Source organism: Saimiri boliviensis, chromosome 2 (genome assembly GCF_048565385.1).
Source record: "Saimiri boliviensis isolate mSaiBol1 chromosome 2, mSaiBol1.pri, whole genome shotgun sequence".
Taxonomy (NCBI): Eukaryota; Metazoa; Chordata; class Mammalia; order Primates; family Cebidae; genus Saimiri; species Saimiri boliviensis.
The window spans coordinates 85,523,145-85,540,954 of NC_133450.1; the positions used below are offsets into that span (position 1 = coordinate 85,523,145).

Below are 17,810 nucleotides of genomic sequence, written 5' to 3' on the forward strand. Positions count from 1 at the left end.
GCCTTGATTTGCACAATATTAGTTTTCAGTTCACCTGACTCCCAACCTTTCTCCCCAGTCCCTTCCCAATTCCCACGGTATTCCACTAAGACTTTCTGTATCCTCCTGCTTCTAGTTGTTGACTCACACTGCCCTTTCTTCCCAATTCACTCTGCTTATCCATATCCTACACACCTGTATCAAATTCCTCTTTCACTTGAAACCTTGACAGACCACCCAACCCCTAGAGATCTCTTCCTTGAGATGCTGATGTCATGTTACAAACCAACATTTGCTTACTGCTTAAAATTTCCGAAACTCATACTCCATTTCAATCCTACCATTATAAACAAGTAGAAAAGTATATGAAATTGTTACATTCAAGCATTGGACATCAGGCAGTATGGGACTGTGAATCCAGAGACAAGGAAAGCAGATAAAGGAAATCCTTTTTGCCAAAACTTTCTAGATTTCCGTATGGCATGAGGAGACCAAAGCAGAGTATGCCGGTCTCACTGAGTCTGACTAGACAGAAAGATCTTGTTGGGGATATTCACTAGAAACCTCAGAAGGATTTCAACTTATTAGTAAGAATAAACTAGTCCTAATGAAGCTTAAAAGTAAGTTCCAAAGGAGATAAGCTGAACCTCAAGTAACTTTTTTTTTTTTTTTAAAGTTTGATATTCTTTAAAGAAAAATGACAAAACCTACATGTTCAACAATATAATGGTCCCAATGTCCAGTATCCTTTAGAAATTAACAGAAGAGCAGAAAAAAAAAATTGACCCCCATAAGCAGGAAAAATGCCAGTCAAAATAAATCCAGAAATGACAGATGTTAAAAGTAACAGAGGATTTGATTTATTATTATTATTACTGTTATTTAGATGGAGTCTAATTCAGTCACCCAGGCTGGAGTCGAGTGGCACAATCTCAGCTTCCTGCAACCTCCACCTCCCAGGTTCAAGCGATTCTCCTGCATCAGCCTCCTGAGCAGCTGGAACTACAGGTAGGCTCCACCACATCTGCCTGTTTTTCTATTTTTAGTAGAGATGGGGTTTCACAATGTTGCCAGGCTGGTCTGGAATGCCTGGATGCCTGGCCTCGGGTGATTTGCCCACTTAGGCCTCCCAGAGTACTGGGATTACAGGTGTGAACCACCATGCCCAGTCACAGACAAGGATTTTAAAACAGATATGCCTACAAAAATTTAAAGGAATAAAGGAGTATAGTGAGGAAGAAAATATGAGACTTTTAAAATCATGGAATTTCTAGAAATTAAAATATAATCTCTGAAGCAGATTAAGCAGTAGAGAATATATGTGAACTTCCAAGATGACAATGAAAGCTACCTAGCCTGAAGCACAAAGGAAAACAAGGCTGGAAATAAGACTCTCAGTGACCTATGGGATAATGTCAAATGATCTAACATATCTGTAATTAGAAGGGGAAAGTAGGAAGCCAAAAAAATATTTGAACAAACAATGTTCAAAATGTTTCTCAATTTGATGAAGACTACAGACTCATAGATGCAGAAATTTTAATGAAGCACAATTAAGACCAACACACAAAAAATTACACAGAAACACATCACAATCAAATTGCAGAAAACTGGTAAAAAGAAACTCTCTTAAAATCAATGAGGGAAAAAAGAAACATTATTTTAATAAAGGTGAGAATGACTGCTGGTATCTCAGCAGAAACAGTAAAGCCAGAAACAAGCCAGAATTATATCTTTAAAGTCTTGAAGGTAAAATAAAACAAAGCAAAAACTGTCACATTAGAATTTTACATCCAGAAAATAAGTTACCAAAAAGTGAAAAGAAAATGAAGCCATTTTTCAGACAAATAAAAGATGAAAGAATTCATCACTAGTAGACCTGCACTACAAGAAATGTTAAAGATCAGGGACTGCTCACAAGATGGCCAAATAGGAACAGTTCAGGTGCGCAGCTCCCCGCAAGATCGACGCAGAAGCAGGTGATCTCCACATTTCCAACTGAGGTACCTTGTTCATCTCACTGGGACTGGTTGGACAGTGGATATAGCCTAAGGAAGGTAAGCCACAGTAGGGTGGGGCATTGCCTAACCTGGGAAGTGTGAGGGGCTGGGAAACTCCATCTCCAAGGGAAGCCATTAGGGACTGTCCCCTGCCCTCTAGGCCAGATACTGTGCTTTTCCCATGGTATTCACAACCTGCAGACCAGGAGATATTCTCCAAGCCTACAACACCAGGGCCCTGGGTTTCTAGCACAGAACTGGGCAGCTATTTGGGAAGATATTGAGCTAGCCAGAGCAGTTTTTTTTTTTTTTACACCCCAGTGGCACCTGGAACACCAGGGAGACAAAACCGTTCACTCCCGTGGCAAGGGGATTGAAGCAGGGAGTGAAGTGATTTGGCTCGGCAGGTCCTACCCCCATGATGACCAGCAAGCTAAGATCCACTGGTTTGAAATTCTTCCAGCCAGCATGGCAGTCTGAGCTCAACCTGAGAGTTGGGTGTGGAGAGGGGTGTCTGCCATTGGTGAGGTTCAAGTAGGTGGTTTTAACATCACAGTGTAAACAAAGCTGCCAGGAAGTTTGAAGTGGGTAGAGCCCACAGCAGCCCAGCAAGGCCTCTGCAGACAGACTGTGTCACTAGATTCCTTCCTCCCTGGGCAGGGATCTTTGAAAAAAGGCAGCAGCCTGTCAGGGACTTATAAATAAAGCCCCTACCTTCCTGGGACAGAGAACCTGGGAAAAGAGGAGGTTGTAGGCAGAGCTTCATCAGACTTAAATATTCCTGCCTGGCAGCTCTGAAGAGAGTAGGCAATCTCCCAGCACAGTGTTTAAGCTCTGATAAGGGACAGACTGCCTGGTGAAATTGCTCCCTGACCCCTGGGTATCCTGACTGGAAGACACCTCCCCCTAGGGGCCAACAGATATCTCATACAAGAGAGCTCTGGCTGGCATCTGGCAGGTACCCTTTTGGAATAAAGCTACCTGATGAAGGAATAGGCAGCAATCTTTGCTGTTCTGCAGCCCCAACTGGTAATTCCCAGGCAAGCAGGGGCTGGAGTGGACCTCTAGCAAACTCCAACAGACCTGCAGCAGAGGGGCCTACTGTTAGAAGGAAAACTGACTGAGTTCCACTCAGAGACCTCATCCAAAAGTCACTGACCTCAAAGACCAAAGGTAGATAAATCCATGAAGATGAGAAGAAACCAGTGTAACAAGGCTAAAAATTTCTGAATCCAGAACACATCTTTTCCTCCAAGGGATCACAACTCCTTGCCAGAAAGAGAACAAAACTGGACAGAGAATCAGTTTGACAAATTGACAGAAGCAGGCTTCAGAAGGTGAGTAATCACAAACTTCTTGAAGCTAAGACCCTTGAAAAAGGTTAGATGAAATGCTCACTAAAATAACCAGTATAGAGAACACCATAAACAACTGATGAAGTTGAAAATCACAGCACGAGAACTTCATGAAGCAAACACAGATTTCAGGAGCCAAACTGATCAAGTCGAAAGGGTATCGGAGACTGAAGATCAACGCAATGAAACAAAGCAAGACAAGATGGAGAATAGAGTGAAAAGCAATGAGCAAAGCCTCTAAGAAATATGGGATTACGTGAACAGACCATGTGAAAAGAACAAACCTATGTTTGATTAGTGTACCTGAAAGTGATGTGGAGAATGAAACCAAGTTGGCAAACACTCTTCAGGATATTATCCAGGAGAACTTCCTCAACCTAGCAAGGCAGGCCAACATTCAAATACAGGAAATACAGAGAACACCACAGAGATACTCCTTGAGAAGAGCAACCCTACGACACATAATCATCTGATTCACCAGGGTTGAAATGAGGTAAAAAAAAAAATGCTAAGGGCAGCCAGAGAGAAAGGTCAGGTCACCCACGAAGGGAAGCCCCTCAGGGTCACAGCGGATCTCTTAGCAAAAACCCAGAAGAGAATGGGGTGGGGGGCAATATTCAACATTCTTAAAAGAATTTTCAAACCAGAATTTCATATCCAGCCAAACTAAGCTTCATAAGCAAAGGAGCAATAAAATCCTTTAAAGACAAGCAACTGCTAAGAGATTCTGTTACCACCAGGCCTGCCTTACAAGAGCTGCTAAAGGAAGCACTAAACATGGAAAGGAACAACCAGTACCACCCACTGCAGAAACAATATCAAATTGTGAAGACCATCAATGCTAGGAAGAAACTGCATCAACTAGCAGGCAAAATATCCAGCTAGCATCATAATGGCAGGCTCAAATTCACACAAACAGTATTAACTTTAAATGTAAATGGGGTAAATGCCAGTCTGTGTCTTTTTTTGTTTGTTTGTTTGTTTTTTGAGACAGAGTTTCGCTCTTGTTACCCAGGCTGGAGTGCAATGGCGCGATCTCAGCTCACCGCAATCTCCGCCTCCTGGGTTCAGGCAATTCTCTGGCCTCAGCCTCCTGAGTAGCTGGGATTACAGGCAGGCGCCACCATGCCCAGCTAATTTTTTGTATTTTTAGTAGAGACGGGGTTTCACCCTGTTGACCAGGATGGTCTCAATCTCAGGACCTCGTGATCCACCCGCCTTGGTCTCCCAAAGTGCTGGGATTACAGGCTTGAGCCACCGCGCCCGGCCGGTCTGTGTCTTCTAACTGGGGCAAACTGGATTAAGAGTCAAGACCCATCGGTGTGCTGTATTCAGGAGACCCATCTAATGTGCAAAGACACACACATAGGACCTAAGGAAAGGGATGGAGAAATATTTATCAAGCAAATGGAAAGCAAAATAAGCAGGAGTTGCAATCCTAGTCACTGATAAAACAAGACTTTAAACTGACAAAGATCAAAAGAGACAAAGAAGGGCATTATATAAAGGTAAAGTTGTCAATGCAACATGAAGAGGTAACTATCCTAAATATATATGCACCCAATGAAGGAGCACCCAGATACATAAAGCAAGTTCTTACAGACCTACAAGGAGACTTACACTCACACACAATATTACTGAGAGACTTTAACACCCCACTGTCAATATTAGATCAATGAGCCAGAAAATTCACAAGGATATCCAGGTCTTGAACTCAGCTCTGAACCAAGCGGACCTAATAGACATCTATAGAACTCTCCACCCTAAAGCCCCAGAATATACCTTCTTCTTAGGACCACATTGCAGTTAGTCTAAAATTGTCCACATAAATGGAAGCAAAACACTCCTTAGCAAATGCAAAAAAAATGGAAATGATAGTAGTCTCTCTCTCAGACCATAGTGCAATCCAATTAGAACTCCGCAATAAGAAACTCACTCAGAACCATACTACCACATAGAAACTGAACAACCTGCTCCTGAATGACAGATAGATAGATAGATAGATAGATAGATAGACAGATAGATATAAAGATGTTCTTTGAAAGCACTAAGAACAAAGACACAATGTAAGAATCTCTGGGACACATTTAAAGGAGTGTGTAGATGGAAAGTAGACGGAAATTTATAGCACTAAATGGCCATAAGAGAAAGGGAGAAAAATCTAAAATTGACACCCTAACATCACAATTAAAAGAACTAAAGGATAATGCAAAAGCTAGCAGCAGGGAAGAAATAACTAAGATTGGAGCAGAACTGAAGGAGACAGACACACACACACACACACACAGAAATCTGGAGACATCATGGTACCCGACTTCAATCTATCCTACAAGGCTTCAGTAACCAAAACAGCTTGGTTCTGGTACCAAAACCGAGATTTAGAACAATGGAACACAACAGAGGCCTCAGAAATAATGCCACACATCTACAACCATCTGATATTTCACAAATCTGACAAAAAGAAGCAATGGGGAAAAGATTCCCTATTTAATAAATGGTGTTGAGAAAACCGGATAGCCATATGCAGAAAGCTTAAACTGGATCCTTTCCTTACACCTTATACAAAAATTAATTCAAAATTGATTAATGATTTAAACCTAAGACCTAACACCATAAAAACTCTAGAAGAAAACCTAGGCAGTATCCTTTAGGAGATAAGCATGGCCAAGGACTTAGTGACCAAAACACCAAAAGCAATAGCAACAAAAGCCAAAATATACAAATGCAATGTAATTAAACTAAAGAGCTTCTGTCCAGCAAAAGAAACTGTTATCAGAGAGTGAACAAGCAACCTACATAATGGGAGAAAATTTTTGCTATCTCTCCATCTGACAAAGGGCTAATATCCAGAATCTACCAGGAACTTAAATTTATGAGAAAAAAACAACCTCATCAAAAAGTGAGTGAAGGATAGGAACAGATACTTCTCAAAAGAAGACATTTATGTAGCGAACAAACATGAAAAAAAGCTCATCATCACAGTCATTAGAAAAATGCAAATCAGAACCACAGTGAGATACCATCTCACACCAGTTAGAATGGCGATCATTAAAAAGTCAGGAGACAACAGATGCTGGAGAGGATGTGAAGAAACAGGAAGAGTTTTACACTGTTGCTGGAAGTGTCTATTAGTTCAACCATTGTGGAAGACAGTGTGGCGATTCCTCAAAACTCTGGAACTAGAAATACTATTTGACCCAGCAATCCCATTACTGGGTATATACCCAAAAGATTATATTATCATTCTACTATAAAGACACATGCACATGTATGTTTATTGCAGCAGTGTTCACAATAGCAAAGACTTCAACCCAAATGCCCATCAGTGACACATCGGATAAAGAAAATGCACATATACACCATGGAATACTATGCAGCCATCAAAAATGATGAGTTCATGTCCTTGCAGTGACATGGTTGAAGCTGGAAACCATCATACTCAGCAAACTAACACAAGAGTAGAAAAGCAAACACTGGATGTTCTCTCTCATAAGTGAGAGCTGAACAATGAGAACACATGGACACAGAGAGGGGAACATCACACACTGGGGCGTGCCAGGGTTGGAGGCCTAGGGGAGGGATAGCATTAGGAGAAACACCTAATGTACATGATGGCTGGCACATGTGTAACTAAGCAACAAACCTGCACATTCTGCACATGTACCGCAGAACTTAAACTATAATAAAAAGACATGTTAAAGATCTTTTTACAGATAAGGAAAATGATACCAGAAGGAAATGAGCCTACACAAAAAAGGAAGACGGCCAGAAATATCAAGTATGTGAGTAAACAGACAATAATTGGGTTTTATTATTTAAACAAATTTTAAAACAAAAATAGCAGCAGTGTATTGTGGGGCACGTAACATATGTAGAAGTAAATTTTAGGGCAACAATAGCACAAAGAATAAAATTGGAAATGTAAGAATACTGTTTTATGGTCACCACATTATATACGAAGTAACATAATGGTATTTAATGGTAGATTGCAATTGAGGTGCATATTGCACTTACTAAACCAAACACTTTAAAAAGAGGTACAACTAATAATGCAAAATAGAAAATAAAAGAGTGGTAAAATTATCCAATTCATCCAAAAGAAAGCAGACAGAGAAAATATGGACCAAAAAAAGATGTGACAAAGAGGAAAAAACATGAAGAGTAGATATTCCAGTTATACGAAATTCTAGAATAGGCAAAATTAATAAAAAGAATCAATGGTTGCCAGAAGCCAAGGGTGTTACCTACAAAGAGGCATGCGCAATCCTTCTAAGGTATGGAGATATTCTATATTTTGATTTAGATGGTGGTTACACAGGTGTGTATACGTCGTTCTTAAATGGGTCCATTTTATTGTACGTAAATTATACTTCAGTGCAGTTTAAAAAATTAAAATCAAAAAAAGATCTTCAGTGGCAAAACAGATTTGAACCCAAGTCACTGAGCAATAAGCACTTAACATTTTTCATGACTATGTGGCTTCTTGTCTGGCCTGAAAAGAGGAGGTTTCATTTATAACTTCCACTACCTGATACTGTGACTTATTTAAAAAAAATGGTACTTGTTTTTAGACTGAAATATCTTGGAATAAAACACTACATGCTCATCAAGAAATGCCTAATACATATATGATGACATCACTGATGAACTCTACAACAAATAAATGAAGAGATTTGCATCATATCCCCAGATGAGGAATCACTATGGTAAAGATAGCACTTTTCCTCATTTTAATATAGACATTTAATGTCATGCCAATCAAAATTCCAGTAAAAGTTTTTGAGAGGAACATAAGGTGCTTAGAAAATGAAATTGAAATTTCTTCTGAAAGAATAAATGGGCTTTGAAAGACCAAATAAAGGGCATCTTGCCTACATTATGGTAACACATTTATGAAACCTAGTAATTAAGGAAGTCTGGTATTGGTGAAAGAACAGACAAAATTGTGAGCTTTAAATCAGAAATTTCATGTATAGGTTGGTACAAAAGTCATTGTGGTTTTTGCCATTACTTTTAATCAGATTACTTTTGCACCAACCTGTACATTTGGAAATGTATCATTTAATGTTATGTTATATTCAGATGAGTTACCAAGGCATAGACTGTTTAATAAATTGTTTTGAAGCAACTGAACACTCATTCATAAACAAACAACCCTCACCTTTCCTTATCCATGAAAATAAATTCCAACCAGATTAAACATTTAAAGAAAAACAAAACCATAAAACTACTGAAAGAAAAAATTAAGGGCCCTTTGTAAAATTTTGAAGGGGTTTCTTCAAGAAGCTGTTAGAGAAAGACTAAAAGATAGGACCTACATGTAAATTTAAAATCTGCACATGGCAAACAACTCTGTTTTTAAAAATTAAAAAGCAAAGAACAAACTGAGAATCGTTATTTTCAAATTCCACAACAACCAACAGATTAACTTACTTAAATAAAGCACCTTATAGAGGAAACCAACACTCTGAGGTATTCTTGGTAAGCAACTTATAAATACCTTTATATTTTGCAATTCCACTTCTAGATCGATATCCAACAAAGTGTCTAATACATGCATATATACATGTGTGTGAATGCATACATGTATACAGTTGGATTTACAAATATGTATCCACACACACAAAATTTTTCTGGGGTCTCCAAAGGGTTTCATTTCGGTAGTCTAACAGAAAATGTGAATGGAAAAAAGAACACCTTCAAATGTACATTAATACAGGATTAATTAAATTATGATATGCTGATAGAAGAGTATTCTATGCAGCTGTTAAAAACAAAAGACATATAGGTACTGACATGATAAGGTGTTATCTCTGGCTTGATACATTACGCTGTCATTTTTATTTTAAAAAATTACACAACAGGCCAGACACTGTGGTTTATACCTGTAATCCTAGCAATTTGGGAAGCCAAGGCAGGTGGATCACCTGAGGTCAAGAGTTTGAGACCAGCCAACATGGCCTGGCCGACATGGCAAAAACCCATCTGTAGTAAAAATTAGCGAGGCATGGTGGTGGGTGCCTACAATCCCAGCTACTTGGGAAGCTGGAGAATCACTTGAACCCAGCAGGGGTGGTGGCTGCAGTGAGCCGAGATTGTGCCACTTTACTCCAGCCTGGGTGAAAGAGTGAAATTCCGTCTCAAACGAAAAAAAGAAAGAAATTACACCATAGAAGCCTCTTGACTGACTCAATCAGGACCATTAGTTGGGCAGCAGAAAAAGGTTAAACCAGAAGAAGGTACTTTAAATATTTTTTTACTTTTTAAAATACGCTTATTCATTCTCCAGGCTTTTGATACAGAACCAAGAACTTTAATTATGGGTCCACCTGTCTCTTCTGATTAAACCACAACGCTAAAATATTATTTATGATTTCTGTCTTCAGTTTCTTTAAAGCGAAGTAGGGACTTAAAAACATTTGCAAAACCATTCCAGGTGCACATTCTATCTAGATTTATATTTTTCCCCAGTCCTTTACAGTTGTCTTGCTCATTCCTAATTGAATGCATCTTTAGTTTCTGTTAGCATCTAGCCTTCAGCAACTATGTTCAAAGCATTAAACTTACTAATTCCCTTTCATACTCATATTTTGGTTTAAATATTTCATTAAACTGCAAAATGATGATAACAAGTACAACTAGAATAAAACGTTTGGAAACAGGTTAACGCTTGACAAACAAAAGTTGGCAATCTAACTGATTTAATATTTATTAATGGTTTATTAAATTTACTATTTTAAGTCGGTTTAACCAACTATAATTAACTCTGTATCAACTGATAAAATGTTTACAGATCTGTGCTGTCCAATATGGTAGCACACATGGCAATGGGGAACTTGAAATGTGGCTGGTGTGAACTGAAATGTGCTGTAAATGTAAAACACCATATTTAAAATAATTCCTATGAAAAAGGGAATATAGACTTGTATTAATACCTTACACTGATTATATGTTGAAAAATTGTCAAAATACTGGCTTAAATGTTAAAATTAATTTTACTTCTTTTTAATGTGGCTACTCACCAATTTTTTTTTTTTTTTTTTTTTTTTTTTTTTCAGATGGAGTCTCACTCTTTTGCAGGCTAGAATGCAGTGGCGCGACCTCAGCTTATTGCAATCTCCGCCTCCCGAGTACCTGGGACTACAGATGCGTGCCACCATACCTGGCTAGTTTATATTTTCGGTAGAGATGGGATTTCATCATATTGGCCAGGCTGCTCTCGGACTCCTGACCTTGTGATCTGCCCACCTCAGCCTCCCAAAGTGCTGGGATTACAGGCGTGAGCCACCATGCCCAGTTAGTTTTTGTATTTTTAGTAGAGACAGGGTTTCACCATGTTGGCCAGAATGATCTCAATCTCCTGACCTCATGATTCACCAGCCTCAACCTCCCAAAGTGCTAGGATTACAGGCATGAGCCACCGTGCCTGGCTGCTACTAGCCAATTTCAAATGACAAAGGTTGCTATTAGACAGTACTGTTCTAAACCTGCAGACATCCCTTGTTCAATGATGATATCATCTGTGAGGTTCTACCTGAAACAATGAATCAGACTCTCTTATTATCTGTTACCTGAATCAAAGATATTTGAATAATGTTCATAAATCTTCCTTAGCTGACTTGTGACTCTGTAACAGGGATCTATAAACTGTGGCCCATGGGTCAAATTTAACCTGCTGTTTTGGTATGACCTACAAGCTAAAAACAGTTTTTACATTTTTATCATGACTACAGACATAATCTCACTCTCTCACCCCGGCAGGAGTGCAGTGGTGCAATCTTGGCTCACTGCAACCTTTGCCTCCTGGGTTCAAGCGAATCTCTAGCCACAGCCTCCCAAGTAGCTGGGACTACAGGCGTGTACCAGCACACCTGGCTATTTTTTAAATATTTTTAATAGAGACGAGGTTTCTCCATGGTAGCCACGATAGTTAATGCTCTCCTGACCTCGTGATCTGCCCGCCTCGGCCTCCCAAAGTGCTGGGATTACAGGCGTCAGCCACCACGACCAGCCTGCATTTTTAAATGTCTGGAAACAAGAGACAAGAATTTTGTAATTTATAAAAATGAGGTGAAAATTCCAATTTCCATGCCTATATATAAAGTTTAATTGGCACATAGCCATACTCATTAGCTTATGTATTATTTATGACTGTTTGGTGATACTACAGCAAAGTTGAGTAGTTGCAACAGATACCACATTGCCCGAAAAATCTACCACATTTACTATCTGGCCTTTTACAGAAAAAACGTGCTGAACTCTGCTCTGTATCATCTCTTATGGCTCAAGGGGCATAGTAAGCTGCCAATTGCATCTACCCGACATGTCAAAACAATGAGAAGGGAAAGCTTGTGTCTCCACTCTGATCCTTACCAGAGACTAGCTTTCCAGCTTCTTGCTTCTGTCACTACTGTTCTTGACTCAACAAAATGTCTAGAACCCTAGCTTCTGGGATACTTCTAACACAAGACGATATCACAAAAATGCTGTGGTGTCAAACAGTCCCTGTGTGTCTTTGCTTTCACATCCACCAGTGTTCTATCTGAGATACCAATGTTACCCTTTGTGGGCTTGGGTACTCACTGCCCTTTTGCTCTCTAGCCTATGGGTACTATTTTTATTGTTCTTTGTTGTTTTTGAGATGGAGTGTTGCTCTGTCGGCCAGGATGTAGTACAGTGGTACGATCTCGGTTCACTGCAACCTCTGCCTCCCGGGTTCAAGCAACTCTCTTGCCTCAACCTCACAAGTAGTTGGGACTACAGGTGAGTGCCACCATGCCTCGCTAATTTTTTGTATTTTTAGTAAAGACTGGGTTTCACCACATTAGGCAGAATGATCGCCATCTCCTGACCTTGTGATCTGCCCACCTCGGCCTCTCAAAGTGCTGGGATTGCAGGCGTGAGCCACCATGCCCAGATTATTTTTATTATTTTTAACCCCTCAACTCATTTGCAGGTCTTTTCCTCAATCCCTGCTTTTTCAGATACATACCTCAGTAGATCCTGTGAACGCAATCTTGTCTATGCCAATGTGAGAAGCTATTGCTGCTCCAGCCGTTGGCCCGTATCCTGGCAAAATATTGATGACTCCGGGAGGAAAGCCCGCCTAAGAAAACAGAACAGGAGGAAATGTGGCTGATGAGAGTTGATGCATCATGTTAAATGAGATATGCTCTAGTAGATTTCAGTTGTAAAGGGAGTCAGAAGCATTCCTGAAGTCAGCTTCTCTTACCTCCTTGATGAGGGCTCCCATGTAGAGTGCACTGAGTGGTGTCTGCTCTGCTGGCTTAATAACCACTGTATTGCCACAACACAAGGCTGGAGCAATTTTCCAGGCAAACATCAGCAGGGGGAAGTTCCACTGAAAGGAAAAAGATCAAACTTGATAGATGAAAAACTATTTCCCAAGACTTTGTTTTCACGCTGTGACTTCTCATATTTCTCAAACCAGTCCTCAACATAAATCTTGTCTACTATAAAGTATAGATGTTTGGATTTTCAATTACTTCATTAAGAACAGAATAGCACTGACCCAGAAATCTCCCCTTTTCTCTCTGACCAACAAATTACTATATTCCAACTACCCACCAAAAGAAATCCCATGGTGAACAGGCAATTTTGTAATTTCTGTGTTTTGGTTTGATTTTTGTCACTTTTGTTTTCCTTTTTTTTTTTTTTTTTTTAATTTGGCTTTGGTTCCAGTAAGTTCTCATGTGTGAAGACTTTTTCTTGCATCTGAGAATTTTACATCAGAATTTTCACACTGGTATGAAAACTCTTCAACTGGAAGAACTAGAAAAGAAAATTTCTAACTATGAGTTATAGTTAAGTCAACGTGTATTTCAGGGAAGTACTTTAGATACATTCATTGTCATACACATAATATCACAAAAAATAAAGTGCATATACTAATGACTATGCCAAAATTTTCATTTGTCTCTTTTCCACTGCGAAAGAAGCTATTGGAAACTAAACTACTTTTACATGAGTAGATGAGGGGGTCTTAAACAGTTTAAACTGATTTTAAAAGGATATTAAGCTTGTATTGTCATAAGCCTCAGTACTATCAGGTGTCATTGATAATTTCATTAAGAAAGAAAACAGAAATCCTCATCCCCTGGCTTCAGCCCTTGACCACAATGTGTTTCTGCCTGAAGCATCTCAGCTGCCATCCTCGAAGGCTTCTCACTGGCTCTGGCAAGCTTGCAAAAATATACAAGTGTCTGGCCTTCACCGAACACCCAATTTCTTTTCTCCTTAGTTGTTTATAAACTTGGGAGTCCACAGTAATGTTTTAATTCCATCTACAGTGTATAAATCTTGAAGTGCAGTAATTGAGCCAGAGCTGGCTGAAAGACAGCTCTTGTCCTGTCAGTGAAGCTGCAGCTTTGAGAGTCTGCGGAAGGGCAAGAAAAGTAAGTTTGAAAACTACAAGGAAGGTGACACACCTCATCCCAGAGCTGATCCAAGTAGGATTTCCCTAGAGACTTTAAGAGGTTCGGTTTTAAGTTTTGCTCCTTTTTTCCTTTTGCGTTTTGTAATAAATTTCACATAACCTGGGATGTATCAATTATTTGAACAAATATACCTTCCCCAGATCTTTGGTTCCCAATGCCAAAGATTATCTTGAGTTATACTACTGCATTCTGAAAAAAGAAAACTTCTTGTCTATACTGTAAGAGTTGAATTTGAACCTCCTCTTGAAATCCCTGCCGGAACTATTAGCTAATACTGTCAGAAGCTTCGATGATGTTTTGTATTATACAAGGGTGTGTATGAGAGACAGAGAGGAATAAAAGGACAATGTTTAATGTTCCAATCCAAACACTAAGCACTACATCTATTTCTCTTGACAAGACACACAACAGCCCTGCATGATTTCAATTATGACTGTGATATGAATTGTAATGCTGTGTCTTCTGTAGCATCTTCTATCTAGATTCTTGTGAAAAGAAACAGTGGGAAAGAATGAGATTAAAAGATCATATAAAATGCCTGGAAGGATGGTGAGTCACAAGCAAATATAACAAAGCATTAATGTTCCATAAGCAGAATGGACATAATCATCAGGGGAAGGTTATTAATACACTGTGCTTTGCTTTGCTTATTTTAATCATGAGAATTCCATGACTTGAGAATTCAACTCCTGGTAACAGAGCTGAAACCCTATTAACCTGTTCAAATAAGCATTTGCAGGGAGGCTGTTAAAGATATGTCAACAACATGAGCTCAGTTTTTTTCCCCCAGTAATGGAAAACACACATCGCTGAGGACCATGTTTTATATGTCTTTAAGAGAACTGGGTCAAATGAAAATAAATACGAGGTGCGAGGAGATACACTCACTGGGATGATCTGTCCACACACTCCAATGGGTTCATGTCTTGTAAAGGTAAAATAGTCTCCATCTGAAAGAAAAAGGCATGTTCACTCCCAGAAAGTTTAGATTGAGGGAAAAAAAAAACATGCAGAGGGAGAACTTTGGTGTCTGGGAAAAAATAAAATAAAACAAAATAAAATAAAATAAAATAAAATAACATTGAAAAAAACATCCTATTCAACCGTGCATGACAGCTGGTAGAAGCCTATCACTAGGCATAGGACATCTCTGGCTACAGCTCACAGACACCCAAATGCAGTACTGAGAAAAGGACCTCGAAGGCAAAATGAAGGACACATTTATGACATGAGAAGTCCTCAGGGTAGCAGAGGGTGGAGCTGAAAAATGAAAAGTATTTCAAAACTGAATTTTATGTGAAATATTAAAATAACATGTAGAACAGTTTTTGATTTAAAAACTGAGTCAACAAACTTTTAGATAACTTTCTGAAGTACCAAAATAAACTACGTAAAATGCATTGGGTGAATTTAAAATGCTGGGCAACTGGAAAAAGTGAGAAGTAAAAGATATTTCATAACTCAACCCAGGTGTCAAAATGTACTTCCTGGGTGGTGGTGAGACACAGGCATGTCCAGGGCTATTTAAAGAAGGCAAAAGTCCATTTCTAAAAAGAACTCCATCAATAATGCAAAGCGTCTGCCCCAAACTAGACATAGAAATGAGAATGTCCTTTTATCCCTAGGGGTTAAAAGAAAAAGGGCTTGAGAAAAATAACCTTTTTTTCCTTATAGGAGTAATAAGCAACTAAAATAATTAATTACAGAAGAAGTCCAAACCAAATTCTTCAGGAAAATGTCATTGCTTTTATCTGAATTATCTTAAATGGTTAAGTGAAATTACCAAAGAATGGTTCATTTTCAGCAGACAGCTTTTCATTTTCAGTACTGGGCAACGTCTTTATTTTTCCCTCCATGGCCAGCCCTTTGGCCACTTTACTGATTCTTGTTTTCTCTCTCAAAAGCAGTCCCCCAAGGTAAGTGAAAACACTCAGCTAATGTTCATGAAAGCATAACTATTAGGGGTGGGAATGAAGGTGGGGGACAGGAGGAGTGTGTGGGTTGGGAAAAGAGAAATGATATGAATTAGAGTGTTTATCACTGTCTCTCAACACACCTAAATCACTAACATTTATCACGCAAAATTGTTTTGACAAATTCAAAATTTTTAAGAAATAATTAAAGGCCTTACCCTCTGTCTTACTCTCCCACTGTCGCTCTCTATCCTCTGGATCTCTGATCTCTACCCCCTCTTTCCATCATTATCTGTTTCATCTTTTCAAAGAACATTTATTCACATATAAGTAGAGTATATATAGCATCCTTTCATCCTTTTTTTAAAAATACAAATGGGATCATATTATTCAGTCTTCTATATTTTGTTTTTCCCTTCCTTTTTTTCCAACCCCCATAAAGCTAGGGCATCTTTTAGTGGCTTCGGCTCAATAAAGAACGGTACTACTGTAAACCCTCCTAAGGAACACAGAACTTATTTTCAGTTCAGGCTATTATAAACAATGCTGCAAACACTATCATTACATATGGGTCTTTTCATATCTGGAATTTCTTGATCCAGGTCTATGTGCATTTCACATTTTCATAAATATTGCCAAATCATCCTTTGGGAAAGTTTAACAATTCATAATTCCAACAACATGCTATTTTTCCTACTCTTTAACAATGAGGTTTTTCAAACATTTTCATTTCAGCCAATCTAACAGTTGGAAAACAGCAACTTGTCTTGATTTTTGTTTGATGATACATGGGAGTGAATCTCTTTGCATGCTTGCTTCTCGGCTTTTTTTCTACTGGGTTATTCTTTTTGGTCATTTGAAGAGCTCTATGGATATTAAGGAAATTAGGCCTCTGTCATGATATTGCAGAAATTTTTCCACAACCTGCTACTTGTCTCTTGACTTTGTTTTATGTATATTATTTTAAATGGAAGAAATTTGGAAGGAGGCTGCGTTCTGCAATTGTATAAAATTATTTTACAATATCTCCTATTACAACAAAAAACTAGCAAAGATGTTCCAACTGGCCATAGGATGACAATATGAAGTCTAAGTAACACTTTAAAAGTGAAATTAACTATTTAGCTTTGTATGCAGATCACTAAAGAATCTTCTGGATATCATTCTTTTTTTTATTTATTTATTTATTTATTTATTTTTTATTTTTTTTTTTTATTGCATTTTATGTTTTGGGGTACATGTGATGAACATGCAAGATTGTTGCATAGGTACACACATGGCAGTGTGCTTTGCTGCCTTCCGTCCCCTCACCTGTATCTGTCATTTCTCCCCATGCTATCTCTTCCCACCTCCCCACCCCCCGCCCCTCCCCCATTTCCCCCCAACGGACCCCAGTGTGTAGTGCTCCCCTCCCTGTGTCCATGTGTTCTCATTGTTCAACAGAAAATCAAACACCGTATATTCTCGCTCATAGGCGGGTGTGGATATCATTCTTTATACAACTATAAGTTTCCATGCTGCTTCAATTTATAAATCTCTGGAAAGGTTTTTCATGAGGAGCAACACCACTGATCAATGACCTATAGTTTCATTGCAAGAAAATCTTCTGCAACTAAACTCTCTAAGTTGGTTAAGGTGATAGGTTCAGGTGGATAGTCACAGACCACAGAATCCAAGAGTAACGTCAAGATGGAGTGCACAAGAGGCTAAGGAAAAAAAGAAGTGGAGAGAATGAACAGAAGAACACAGGTGTTTATTTTAGCAGCACACATAGGAACCTGGAATGGCTTGGGAAAAAACTCACAAGGCAGCATGGCTTGGCATGGCAATTCATAAATAAACCATTTCCCCCTACACATTCTAGATGCTTACAAATTTAGTTGTTTTACTTATATAATGTGATAAGTAACTGAAAAAAAAAGAAAGTTAGAGGGGAAAAATGTAGATAAAAATCTTAAAAATCTGGCCTCTCGAGGAATTGGACTCCAAAATTGTGTCTCAAGAGAAACTGAGTTTTGAGGAATTAAAACTCTTCTGGGTAAACTGTTCACAGATTTGATAAATATTTAGCTACGGGCCAACACAGAGAATCAGACTGATTCTTCT

At 38.8% G+C, this 17,810-nt stretch overlaps 2 protein-coding genes across 4 annotated transcripts in view; one reads left to right on the top strand and one right to left on the bottom strand.

Annotated features, from left to right (window-relative positions):
• The window catches only part of POLR2M (RNA polymerase II subunit M), a 296,788-nt gene that overhangs the window by 275,251 nt on the left and 3,727 nt on the right, over positions 1-17,810 (top strand). The window contains exons 5-6 of the transcript XR_012516284.1: positions 866-8,040; positions 10,393-12,097. The gene's annotated coding sequence lies outside the window, so the exon portion shown is untranslated. The remainder of the gene's footprint in view (positions 1-865; positions 8,041-10,392; positions 12,098-17,810) is intronic.
• The window catches only part of ALDH1A2 (aldehyde dehydrogenase 1 family member A2), a 188,981-nt gene that overhangs the window by 33,070 nt on the left and 138,101 nt on the right, over positions 1-17,810 (bottom strand). For all 3 annotated transcript variants that reach the window (XM_074393829.1, XM_003928976.4, XM_010339605.3), the window contains exons 5-7: positions 14,680-14,741; positions 12,567-12,695; positions 12,327-12,440 (exon numbers count right to left, since the gene is read on the bottom strand). In XM_074393829.1, coding sequence (XP_074249930.1) covers positions 12,327-12,440; positions 12,567-12,695; positions 14,680-14,741 — 305 coding nt within the window. The remainder of the gene's footprint in view (positions 1-12,326; positions 12,441-12,566; positions 12,696-14,679; positions 14,742-17,810) is intronic.